A 13,339-nucleotide genomic window follows, 5' to 3' on the forward strand; every position below is an offset into this window, starting at 1 on the left:
AAACCACTCAGAAATGACCCAATACCTTCGTGAGAATTTGACTTCATTTTAATTTTCTCGTTCAAAATGTTTAAAAGGATCATTTAAGGAGAACTACTGACTTTATTACCGAAAATTCAACAACTGCGCAACAGGCATTGTTAAGACGAAAATTGCTTCACCTAAGGGTCCTACCAACATATCTGTCTACAGGAATGACGTCGGTGGTAGGTTAATCAGCTGATTTTGAGCGATCGAATGAACCAAAATAACACGGTTTTATATGTCAAAAGAGGTTTAGCGTCTGCCCACAATTGACGATATTCTGATCGGACACGGTTGACATGCGTTATTTGGGTAAGTACAGACCGTAAAGCTTCTGAATCGAGCGTAAACATGGCTGTATTTATGCTAAGTCAGAGGGACCTATCGTTACACAGCTAACGTTTGGCCTGTTTTGGTTCTTTTGTTCATTTTTGTCGTTGTTGGGGGATTTTTCGTAACAATTGTCGCTATGGATCGCGAAAACTGGCTCCGATGATTTAGTTGTATTTTAGTATTTAGGAGATGTTTCATCTACCGGACCTTTTAGAGAAATCCGCTACAGTTAGCCTTAGCATGCTAGCCGCCTAGCACAGATAGCTGTTGGTCGCTGTTATTGGCGAGATAATGCGGGGGTCAGGAGTACAGAAGAGTTTTAAACGTGTAGCTGATGTAATAATACTTAAATTGAGTAGGTTTACTAATGTTAGACATTCAGAAATAAATATATATATATCACATTATAGTTAACCGCCATACACCTTTAGTTTAGAAAATAACGCCAATGGCCAAAACTGAGATAAAAATCCTGTAACAGCTGCACTGAAAACACCTGAACTGTCACTCTATTTTCAACCTGTTCACATATTAAGAAAACAATTTATTTGGAAATACACAGGTTGTGTTATTTAGTTATTGTGGTTATTCGGGTTCAATGTGACTCAGTATATAAAACAGTCATTACTGTGTAAGGAAAGCTTATTTTGCTTCACAGTTTTTTACATTCATCAATTGAATTTGATTTCCCATTCAAAAGATTAGCTCGTCAATTAGATGACTAATCAATGGAAAATGAATCTAGAAGAATTAAGAAAATATATTATCTGTCTGAAGTTAATTTTCAATCAAAAGTGTTCAACTTTAAGAAACACTTTACTATTTTCTGACATCTTTTAGTCATATTGATTAAAGGTTTATCATTAAAAAAAAAGCATGATAATGATCAGTTCATCTCCAATTTGTCACTAATTCAAATTAATTTGTTGACATTTTTTGTGTTCCACCACAGTGCGATTTTCTTTCTGTTTTCTACACAGCTGTACACAAAAAAACTGTAATTACGTTATATGTTTGTGGAATACATAGAGGCCCAGTCATCAAATGGTGTGAAGCAACTTTCTCGCCTCAATAGTTCCACCACAGTGAAGCCTGTGAGCTCTACATTCCAGTTGCAGCATGTTGAAGCTGAGTGGTCTACCTGTGAATGCCTGTGCTTTCAGTGAATGCACACAGTGAATGCACACAGTGTGTGGACTCTGATGTTTGGAGTAGAAAGGAATCTATGGAACAATAGAGTTTTTTTCACAAGAGGCACTATTTTGACTTGTATTAGTAGAAAAAGTGTAAGTGTAACTAATAACAATATAAATATGGCCCGTGACAGATTTATTTTACTGTTTTCAAGTATGAGTGCAGAAGTTATGTGTAATTATTTCCTACAGATTTCCATCATGGACAAGATTTTGGAGGGCCTTGTGAGCTCCAACCACTCTGTTCCAGTGAAGAAAGCCATTGTGAAGAAGGTAGTGGAAGCAGCAGAGAAAGAGGTGACTGAGGAGCAGTGTCAGTCCCTGTTCACTCTCACCACCCGCCTCATCTTGCTCGGTGAAGATGCCTTCCAGAGGCAGATCGGCCTCCAGGTTTTGGATGCTTATGCACGTTACCACCGCCTGGAGTTTGAGCGTTTCTTCAGCAAAGACTTTGTCCTTAGTCTTCTCCAGCAGGGCTACGGCCAGCTGGACCGCAAAGACCCGGCCATTATAGACTACATTCACTGCTGCCTGCGGCTGCTCATCAGCTGCCCCTCGGTGCTGGAGATCTTCAGCGTGATCCAGGTGGAGGTTTTAAGGATGGTGTGTGAACGTCCGGAGCCTGCCCTTTGTGCCCGCCTGAACACTTTACTGTCAGACTTTGTGCAGTGCATCCCGAGGGATAAGTCAGGTGTTTTGTTCTGCCAGCAGCTGGTAAGGACCATCAGTTACTTCCACTGCTTTGCCAGCCAAGAGCGGGAGCTGAGAGAGTATGTAGGTCAGGTGACAAAGGTTAGCACACTGCTGCAAAACATCTGGAAGGCTGACCCAGCAACGCTACTACCTTCACTGCAAGAAGTCTTCGCCATTATCTCTTCCACAGGTGAGACTTCTCCCTCTTTCCTTCCTCCTTCCTTCCTCAATGGCAGTGATACATGGGATTGCATTTTAAAGGAATACAAACGAAACTTATTTCATAACTTATGCGAGAACTGCCTCTATTGGAACTATGGAATAGTTACAGATGTCCTAAAGTAGTTTAAGATATGAACACATTTAGATTTAAACCATAGGCTTACGTTGCCTACCAGTAATGGAGAAAGAGTATTTGCATTTGGCAGCATGAAGCCCTGACTTATACCTTTTCCCTCTATAAATCTTGGCACTAATACCAGTGGCACTTTTAGCACCCGATTGAGCACCCAGGAACAGTTTCGTACCTTGTTTCATTTTGGTATTTCAGGGCCCTGCCAACAGATGACTTTGATCCCTTGGCTTAGTTCTCTATAGGTTGGCTGTTCATCCAGCAATATTCAGTAATACTGGCACACCGATTTTGGATGCAGTGGCCTTGTTTTACACACTTTTCATCTCCTATTGCAAGTGCCTTTTAAATCTACTGATTCAAAGAGTGTATTTCCCCCAAGGGCAAACACTGATAAAGCATTTTGTGAGCATGCTGAGTTCCATCTTTTGTTGATGGTACATTTTAGAGATCTCCTGCGCCTACTGTGCAGTGTTGCAAGTGACTGAACTGTGAAGCAGCACAAAATAAACAAACAGCAGGCAGCAGTTTCAATTGAATGGCCATATTGACAGCATGCGTCAGTGAGCGATGCAGGCAGAGCTGCTGTGGGTTGTAAGGTCATCCTGCCTCTATTTCAGTGACATTTTTCAGGTGAACTAAGCTTTCTAAAGTTTTCTTCATGCTGGGAAAGTTGCTGTCAAATCCACAGATCTACTCTCCTCTTCATTTATTTTACACAATCACTATAACACTGTATACAAAATACAGGACATTTTGTTATGAAGTTGTTTGAAGTTTTCTCTTTGCAGCTGCATTATGTATAAAGATCTAAATATTCTACTCCACTCAGCATCGGTAGATACTCAAGAACTTTGATCGGGAGCAAAAAACATCCAAAGGGACACAACTTGCAAACTTGGACAAACCAGAGGCAAAACTCAAAATGTATTCACATTTAAGAGAATTTTTACCTTTTTTTAAATTACTCAAACCAATAATTCATAGATTATCAAAATAGTTGGCGATTAATTAAGTAGTTGACAACTAACCGATTGATCGTTTCAGCTCTACTTAGAATGGTTTATAGTTCTGTTTAATTTTGAGGCCTAAGTTTTTGGTGGTGTTGCGCTGCATTATATCACAATTGTAAACTTGTAAACCCCTGACTTACTGACATAAAAAGAAAAGTTGGGCTCGTTTGATTATGAACCATTTCTTGCAGACCCCTCCTTTGACCCATCCATCGCTCTGGCCAGCCTGGTCCAGCACATCCCCGTCCAGATGATCACAGTGCTTATCAAGAGTCTCACCACAGACCAAAACGTCAAAGATGCAAGCATGACTAAAGCACTCTGCAGGTAACCTGACACACCTAATCATCCAGGATACAATTATTTCTTACATGTGCATTATTTACACCTCACATAATCTTCACCTGTCTATCCAGGATGATTGACTGGCTGTCCTGGCCTCTGGCCCAACATGTTGACACCTGGGTCATTGCTCTACTCAAAGGACTGGCTGCAGTTCAGAAGTTCACTATCCTCATAGATGTTACTCTGCTTAAAATTGAACTGGTTTGTACTGAGAATTCCTCATTTTGATTTATTATGAACCTCAGGAAGAGAGCTTTTTTGCATCTTTTAGAGCTACACAGATGTTGGACTGCAGTAATACTCAGACTAGATTGCAGCAATTTTTAATATGGCTAGTGAAATGACTCATTTGAATTATTGAAGCAGTTCCTCAGATACTATAAATGTATTGATGACATAAAGATTTATTTTTTAACCCATAGGTATTCAGTCGTCTGTGGTACCCCCTCGTGCGGCAGGGGGCGCTAGCTGTGCTCTCCCACATGCTGCTGAGTTTCCAGCACTCTCCCGAGGCCTTCCATTTGGTAAGGGATCTCTTGACTCCTCACAGACCATTTCCCTCTCATATGGCCACTTTATTGGTTTTCCCATTTTCTTCTCTTCTGGCTTAAATTACTTCAAAGCTGCATAGACTTCTTTTCCCAGAACCCCAGGCTCGGCGCCGCTCCCCCACTAATGATGTGTGAAACACTTAAAAGCCGAGCAATGGCCCTTGAGTTGGCCGATTTCATTAGTATCTAAAAACATGAATAGTCTCAAAAATACTCAGTTAATGAGACGGAACCCCCCGTGGGTATCCCTACGTGCAAATCCCCTCTGGCTGACCGTGCTGTAGATTTGGTACCGCTCAACGTTCTCAACACCACAGTGTCCTCAACATTTTTTCTCTGATCTTCACCCCTCCCTGTCCCAGGTTGTTCCACACGTGGTGCATCTTGTCGAGTCTCTGAGGACAGATGGTCTCTCCACCAGTAAAACTTTCTTGCTGCAGTTCACTGAGCTCATACACTGCATGATGTACCAGTACTCCGGTTTCCCTGACCTCTATGACCACATACTAGAGGCCATCAAGGTAAAAGAGTGGGGGACACCTCATATTAGAAATGTTCACATAAACATAAAATAAAAACATACATTCATGAAGTATAAATATATAGATATCTGAGAAAATGGTGATCACCACTTAGATCAGAAGTTACATTGTATAAATAATGAAGAGTTATTTTTACCTCCGTTGCTTCTTATGTGTGTTATGCAGCTGATAATTTCAATTTGTCTTCTCAGGATCTCCCGAAACCCAGTGAAGATAAGATCAAGTTGGTGTTGAACCAAAGTGCCTGGACCTCCCAGTCCAACTCATTTGCCTCGGGTCTTCTGAGGCAAGCTGGGAAGTCTGAGACAGGCAAGACCGGCCTGGTCAACCTTGGGAACACCTGCTACATGAACAGCATCATCCAGACCCTCTTCATGGCCACAGAGTGAGTCGCGCATGCAAACGCAACACATGTATACACTTGTCGCACTTTTATACTATAATCTAAAAAGACATAAACATGAACAGTCTGACTGTAACTTTGTGTTTTTTTTTTCAGTTTCAGGCGGCATGTTTTATCATTACCTCTAAATGGTTCCAACACGCTCATGAAAAAGCTCCAGCTGCTCTTTGCATTCCTTGCACACACTCAGGTTAGTGTTGTCCAGTGTAATAGATAGCAAATAAAATTATGACTGATGACAACAATTGATTTCCAAGTATGTGTGATGCATATTTGTTTCCTGCAGAGGGCAGCATACGCTCCCAGAAACTTCCTGGAAGCTTCTCGGCCTCCCTGGTTCAACGTCGGCTCTCAGCAGGACTGTTCTGAGTACCTCAGATTTCTTCTGGACAGGTACAGTCACACTGCAAGCAGATCAAATCAATCAATGGTAATAAGATTGTGTCATGTGAGCATTTAAAATTTGAAAACATAAAATTGCTCTTCCTTTATGGTTCCCCTTTGCCAAATGATTTAAAACAGGCAAAGTTATCCAATGTTTGTGTGTCTTTACTACACACTTTGGTGTTTATTTTTATGTAAAAATACATGTATGCATTGTAAAATGTTTTACCCTGTTCACCATTCTATGTCTAAAAATGTACATAATTTACAATGCATAACTTTAGAGGCCAATCCCTCAAAATATTTTTTTTCTCATAACATACACCAAACTTTCCAGTATTATCTTTATTGTGAAAGTTTTTAAAAAAGTGTTTGTTCATATATCATTGATGTAAAAAAAATATAGTATTATTGATTATTATCAACTGGGGAAGTTTAGTAGAAGTAATATCAATCGGTTAAAACATTTTTACCAAATTCAACTGCAGTGTCCTATCTTAAGAACACAGTGCATATAAAGCATTTCTCTAAATGATGTTAGTGAGGGCTTTTTGTTTCAAAGGAACATACGTGGTATCCTATGACCGCAGTGACACAAATTAAAATCAATTCCCAGTTGTGTTTTCACCTCTAATGTTGAGTGTCTCTTAATCTCAAGGTTACATGAAGAGGAGAAAACAATTCAGGTTCTTGAATCAGCTAAGCCAAAGATCGCCTCCTCTGTTGACACAAGCAGCAAAGACCCAACAGGTCAGACTTCTCCAGACGTGCGCCAAGAATCCTCTTTGGATCCAGCTGAAACCAAACCTGGGACTGACGAGAGGACTTTGATAGAAACGATGTTTGGTGGGAGTCTGATCACAGGTATTCGCTGTTTGCAGTGTAACTGCATCTCTGAGAAAGAGGAGCCTTTTACAGACCTCTCTTTGGCCTTCTGTCCTTCTGCCACCTCTCAGGGCAGCCCTCAACCCGAGGGGCCCTCAGAGGAGCCCAAGGTTCTCTGTCAGGGATCTGTCAATGGTGGCAGTGAAATCCCTGAGCCAGGCTCGGTCAAATCCCCGGCTAGCAATGTCCATTTTGTGCCAGTGACAAATGAGCCTCCTCTCTCTGTGCCTGACCTGGTGAACTATTTCCTGGCTCCAGAGATCCTGGACGAAGAGAATGCCTACTTCTGTGAGAAGTGTAGCTCCCTCCAGCGGGCCGAGAGGACCCTGAAAGTGGTGTCGGCGCCTGAATACTTAATCCTCACCCTGCTGCGATTCTCATATGATGCCAAATGCCATGTCCGGAGGAAGATCCTGGAAAACGTCACCATCCCGCCACTCATGAGACTTCCTGTACATGCCACTTCAAGGCCTACACAATGTTCCTCTTCTACCTCCTCTCCCCTGCAGGTGGATTCTCCAGAGAGCAGCGAGAATCTGGCAAAGAAGCTCAAACCGTCTCAAAAAGATGAGGAGGAAGAGGAGAAGGAGAGGATAGATGGATCGGAGCAGATAAACAGAGGAGGAGAGATGTCAGTCCAGTCAGTGCCCTATGTCCTCAGCTCAGTGGTGATGCATTCTGGTGTGTCCTCTGAGAGCGGCCACTACTACTCTTACGGTCGTAACATTAACGGAGCAGATGGAGCACAGCATCCAGCCAATCACTTTGCCCTCAAGGAGGATTTGGGAAATGGCCCAGCCGAGTGTAGCCTCTCCACTTGCTCAGCTCTCTCAATTCCTCCTGAACAAGAAGACAAACTACCTAATAGTAGCCAGGAGGCGAGAGATTGGCTTCTGTTCAACGATAGCAGAGTGACATTCTCATCCTTCCAATCAGTGCAAAACATTACTAATCGCTTCCCCAAGGACACAGCTTATGTGCTCATGTACAGGAGACAGGAGCTACCGGGGCAGAGCATAAATGGTGGACTGATGGCAAATGGAGTGAGAGTGAGTGCTGAGCCTCCGCTGCAGAAAGATCTACTGGATGCTATTATCAAGGACAACAAGCTGTATTTGCAGGTATGAGGGGGGTGGAGAACAAACATAGTCTCTCACATACACATTATGTTACCACTTGAAATCAGTCTCTATAAATTGTACCAGTAAATGCAAGCCAAGTATGAGGTGATTAGCATTAGAGCATGTGTTTAATCCACTGCTAAGAATTTCAGTGGATATTTTGGCTGAAACGCCACGCTTATTTTCATGCTTTACATGCATTTAATGTTTAACATCATTACCGCTAACCCCTCTAAGTGTGAGGTTATTACGGGAGTCGAGAACTGTACAGGATTCTCTCAGGTGGAAAGAAGCTGAGGGAAAACAGACAGTACTTTCACAGATAACTAAGAGCCTGCAGAGTATAGCAGACTTTTTTTCTTTGACTGAACTCGAAGCCAAATCTGAGCCATCCTGTTACAAGACGTGAGATGTAATTTCACGAGTCATTGAACAGTGCAGGGTTGAGTTGACTTTCCGGTGCACTTGTATAAAGTGACTGGAGTAAATCACCTCTAGAGGGTGCTGTAATAATGTTAACTGGCAACACTGATGCACTCTCAGTCACATACACTTACACCAATGCTTTTTCACGTAGCACAGGTTAAGCATTTGTTTTAGTTTACACCTAAAAATAATCTAACTTGGAATTATTTGTCATTCCACAACGCTGTCAACAGGAACAGGAGCTCAACGCCCGGACCCAAGCTCTCCAGGCCCCTTCATCCTCCTGCTCATTCAGGCCCAACGGTTCAGATGACAATAACCCACCAGGGAGCTGTGGCCCATCTGGTGGTGGAGGAGGAGGGGGAGGAGGTTTCAATACCATTAGTAGACTGGTCTTCTGAAAGAAAAAAATGCGGCAGGAAACCCAGATGAACTGGCACTGAGGGAGTCCTGAACTGTCATACCTTAGATGTGCATATAACCTCATAAAAAGAGCACTGAAATGAACTAAAAACACACACATACACACACACACACGGAGCATATGCGCTGATTTTGATCTTAGATTTGATTTTCTTTAATTCTTATAGTTTGATTATTAAGACAGTTTCAGTCACCATTGAATACATTCTTATTTATTTTGATTATATTTTGTGATCTCAACATTGTAATCTTTCATTTATTCTCATAATTTTAAAACTTGAGGTACAATTCTGATTCCAACAAAGTAAGGATGCTGTGTAAAACACAATTTAAATAGACTGTGATCCTTTCGTAATCTTATTTTACTTATACTCAGTTGAAAACACCACACAGACAATATCTTCAATGTTTTAATTCATCGTCATTTGGGATTTTTTGGGGGAAATATCTGCTTATTCTGAATTTGTTGCCAGCAACACGTTTCAAACAAGTTTGGACAGGGGCAACAAAAATCTAAGAAAGTTGTGAATGCTCAAAAGCACCTGTTTGGAACATTTAACAGGTAAACCGGTTAAGTGGTAACAGGTGATAGTATCGTGATTGGGTGTGAAAGGGGCATCCTCGAAATGCTCAGTCGTTCAATAGCAAGGATGGGACGAGGTTCACCACTTTGTGAAACCCATGATCGTATAAAAGATATTCCTACATGGGCTCGGGAACACTTTGTTAACTGTAATCGGTAAAAACGCGTCATTCAGAAACGATTGCATTCTGTTTTTATTTACGTTTTACACAGTGTTACAACCTTTTTGGAATCGGGGACGTACAAAACACTTATTGGTGAAAGTGTGGTCTCTCCTTCAACAGAAAGAAATATGGCTAAATATAATTTGATATTATAGAAATAACTTCATACATGATAAATATGTAAAACTTGGTTCAGTTTAGAACATGTTCATATCATCTCGCTTGTCAGAGTGTTTATTATATTACCTCACACATAAACACACACACACAGACATATGCAAATACATGCATGTGCAGTGCACAGTACAGAAGAAAGCATTCAACTGTAAGATAAACGGACTGTTTTGATTCGTCATAGTTCTGAACACACAGCTCACAACCTTTGTTAACTTTTCTGATTTGCATGCAGCTTTCCTTCACGAGCTGTGGAGTTTGGTTTTCAAGATGTTTGAATCTTTTTTGCCGTGTGCTTTGGTGTTTTATAAGTTTCATATCCCATGCAATAAATGTACATATGACTTAAAAATATCGTTCTGAAGAATCATGGAATACAAAACTATATGTGGAAAATAATTTCCAAGATAAAGGCATTTTTAATATGAATATTTAATGCTGTTCTACCACTAAAGGATAACTACATCGATAACTGCTTGTTTAAACATATTTGACAAGAGTTAACTGTTTGATGGCATATTTTAATGTATTCCTCTGATTTGATCATTCAGGGAGACTTGTCTTCATGCTGATTTTTATGTGCCTTTTGATATTTAATGCAGATTTTTGAAGAGGACTTTGTTAGCTGTAATGTGTTAATATTCATAATGGTTTCACTTTTCCTAGAGTAAAAGCAAATCAGTATTTGTTTTACTGTCTAACATCACCAGGCAGATAATTTAAGGTGAAGTTTTTTAAAGTGGTATGCTGGCAAAGAGGTGGGCAGATGTTGGGGGACTTAACTCTAAATGTAATGGTTAACACATGATGATACAAATGCTAAAAAATAAGAAATAATGACTTTAAAAGGAAATTAATAAATACTCAATTGAGCAATGGCAAGACAAAGCAGCGTGTGTTCTGTAGAAACCTAAGATACCAAAGGTTGTTAGTGTGTTGTTATGCTCAAGTGTACCTCAATGTCTGTGTCACCTTGCGTGTCCACTGCAGAGAATATATTGACCACTAGGAGTCATCTTAAGTACTAGGTCTCCACTTGAATAGATCACCTACTGTACATAATTTATATTCTTCCTCGCAGTATATACAGACCCTGACATCACCAGTGTGAGGTAGCTAGATCTAAGTGGGGTAAGATGAATTTGAAGCTGCAAATATTACATTTTCTAACCAATTAAATGATTCAAACTGGAAATGGTTAAATGTTCGATTCAGTGCACTATTGTCAATTTGATACAGCAAACCTCAAGAATTCCACTCAGAAACATGCAAATGTTTGGTATGTGAGTGACTTTGTTGATTAAAACAAATACGGAACTGTACGTTGTTGCATAATTCGTCAAAACAAGCGCACCCATCATCACGTTTCTGCTTAAATTGCAAAACATTTTTGCACAAATGGAAGTGAGTATAAACAAAGCAGCAACTGAAAAGAGAACTGGGAAATCACATGCATTCACATACTGCACCCACAGACATAGGACAAATGACAATTATAATGTACAAAAGCAGATTATCTGCAATGGTGCCATTTATTAGTAATCAGCAATTGATATGGTAAAAACTATTGCAGTAGCACTAAAGCTTTCAAAGGGCATTTGGAAGAAAAAAATCAATGATTCTCAATTATTAATCAACCAAACCATTACTTTTCTCCTCACTTTTGTTGAAGTGTTAACTCCTGGGAACAGTATGATATTATAATTCTCTCTCAATGTAATGTCATGTTTGGATTTTAGAATATTTACACGAGTTTTAGGTTTAAAATGTTGCATACTGTATGTGCACATATACATTTGGCGTGACAGGAGATAAGGCCTGGTTTGTTCATCTAATGCGAGTACAAATGAGTTACGCACTGCAACAAGTCACAACACTTAAGACACAGCTTCACACACACACGAAGGCCAATTAGACCAATTTCACGAAACCCGATGCATGAAGAACACGGCGTACAAAGCTTCTTGATGTTGTAATACGTTGTGCTAAATATATGGTGTCATGAAAAAGAATTCATTCACTGGAATCAGTGTATTGCGTCTACAGCCTTTAATTGCTCCCCATTTCCTCATCAATACAGTGGCTGTTGAAAGAGGTAATGTGCCTGTGCGCAATGGCAAAGTCATTAATCATAGACTAACAGGGAACATCCTTTGGGGGAAGTGTTTACCATTACAATAGCATTCCAATAAGATTCCTGAGATACCACTCTAAGTCCATGGGAAGCATGTGTTTGCCAGTGGATTAGACCAGTTGTAGATGTTCAGTTCAATATATTGATCAGATATGGTAAACCAGATCAATATTAGACTAAGAAGTATAACCTTTTTCTTCCCACTATGTTATTGGGCAGAAGCTATAAAACAGTACTGATTTATCTATCTTAGAATACAGTTTATAATAAAATATGGCCACAAAATCTTTCCCAGTTTAGTTTCAAGGCCATGTTAACCATGTAAAAATACAGAAAAAGCCTATTTTTGTCAAACAAAAAGTACCAGAGATTATACCAGTATAGTACACCTAAGAATGGGCCAGTGGGTGCAGTGTGCTTCTTACTATAATAGTAAGATTAAATGATATTTATGGCGCGTTTCCTTCAGGGAATAACCACGCATTGTGGATAGTGTAGTTCAAACGTGCAATGATTTTTTTGGGAGCTTTCCTTTCACACTGAAGTGGGTCGTTTCTTTGTCCTTTCTTCAGCTGACCGAGGCCACTTTTTGTATTCACCCAGAGGCGCTCATAGCTCTACAACATCATGTTTCATCTACGAAACCGCCCTACGGTCATTTGTTGTTTAGTGGGACGGAACACAAACGATTGTTGAACTACATGTCCCATGGTTGAAGGGCTACGGTTTTCCCTGCACGCCGCCGCCTCCCCACTCCGTCCTCCAAACGACTGTTAAAGCGAGCGGAGCTACAAGGATGCAACATCCGGTGGGAACTTTCAAAACAAAACTCCCAATAAGGAACGTGAAGAGATATTTGGGATGCAGCGTGCGTTATTAACATGAAAATAACATCGAAGGAAGATTCTGTGATCCACAATTACAATACATTTGTTCTTTCAGTAGAATAAAATCGCTTTAAATAATTGCCATAGCTAGCCGTCATTTTTGAAAGATTATACAAATGAGCATTGATATTCACGGCTGCTCAAATGTTGAACAAACGAATACTGAAATAGAAATTCACACGTAACTAAATTCACTTAACATGAGTGAGATAGCCGTCAACTGACGTGCTGAACGAGCCGAGTATTTTGAAAGCAGGGTCCCTTTCACTTCCGGCTTCTTGTCGTTCGAGCCCGTCAGCTTGACGCCGCCATGTTCCAGAGGAGGGTGAGTTGAGGGAAAGACGGAGCCACCCTGTCAATCATAATTAAGGAACCATGGGAGTAAACTGGTAGGGAAGCTCGGCGGAACCACTGTGTTTACGGTGAAGATTTGTTTTAATCTGCGCAAAAAAAACCCCGACAACTATGCACCGGCACACTGTGGGACGTCTACATCTGATCTCGCCAACTGGGAATCGCTCCACTTTGACGGGAATTAGCATGAAGCGTTACATATAACAACAAAAAAAAAAACTTAGCGACTTTCAGTTGCCTGCGCCTGTTTTTTTTTGCCCCCACAGCGTTCCAGTTTGAACAAAATACACAAGCCACCGTTGATATTTGTACAAAAGGCGGTGCCGCGGAGGTTTTTATTAACTCCATGCTCAGG

The 13,339-nt window shown here is 40.6% G+C and overlaps 1 protein-coding gene across 1 annotated transcript; it reads left to right on the top strand.

Annotated features, from left to right (window-relative positions):
* Nucleotides 1-213: 213 nt before the first annotated feature.
* usp38 (ubiquitin specific peptidase 38) lies at nucleotides 214-10,487 on the top strand. The gene is made up of 11 exons (XM_073470248.1): nucleotides 214-336; nucleotides 1,743-2,433; nucleotides 3,800-3,935; nucleotides 4,025-4,154; nucleotides 4,376-4,477; nucleotides 4,867-5,025; nucleotides 5,238-5,431; nucleotides 5,546-5,639; nucleotides 5,736-5,842; nucleotides 6,492-7,839; nucleotides 8,499-10,487. The coding sequence occupies exons 2-11, from the start codon at nucleotides 1,752-1,754 to the stop codon at nucleotides 8,664-8,666; spliced, it is 3,120 nt and encodes a 1,039-aa protein (XP_073326349.1). The 5' UTR covers nucleotides 214-336; nucleotides 1,743-1,751; the 3' UTR covers nucleotides 8,667-10,487.
* Nucleotides 10,488-13,339: the final 2,852 nt, after the last annotated feature.

Source organism: Pagrus major, chromosome 1, assembly GCF_040436345.1.
Source record: "Pagrus major chromosome 1, Pma_NU_1.0".
Classification (NCBI taxonomy): Eukaryota; Metazoa; Chordata; class Actinopteri; order Spariformes; family Sparidae; genus Pagrus; species Pagrus major.

Coding starts and splice junctions, on each gene's coding strand:
- usp38 (XM_073470248.1), top strand. CDS start 1,752: ATGGACAAGATTTTGGAGGGCCTTGTGAGCTCCAACCACTCTGTTCCA. Junction 2,434..3,799: donor CGCCATTATCTCTTCCACAG/GTGAGACTTCTC, acceptor CATTTCTTGCAG/ACCCCTCCTTTGACCCATCC. Junction 7,840..8,498: donor ACAACAAGCTGTATTTGCAG/GTATGAGGGGGG, acceptor CGCTGTCAACAG/GAACAGGAGCTCAACGCCCG.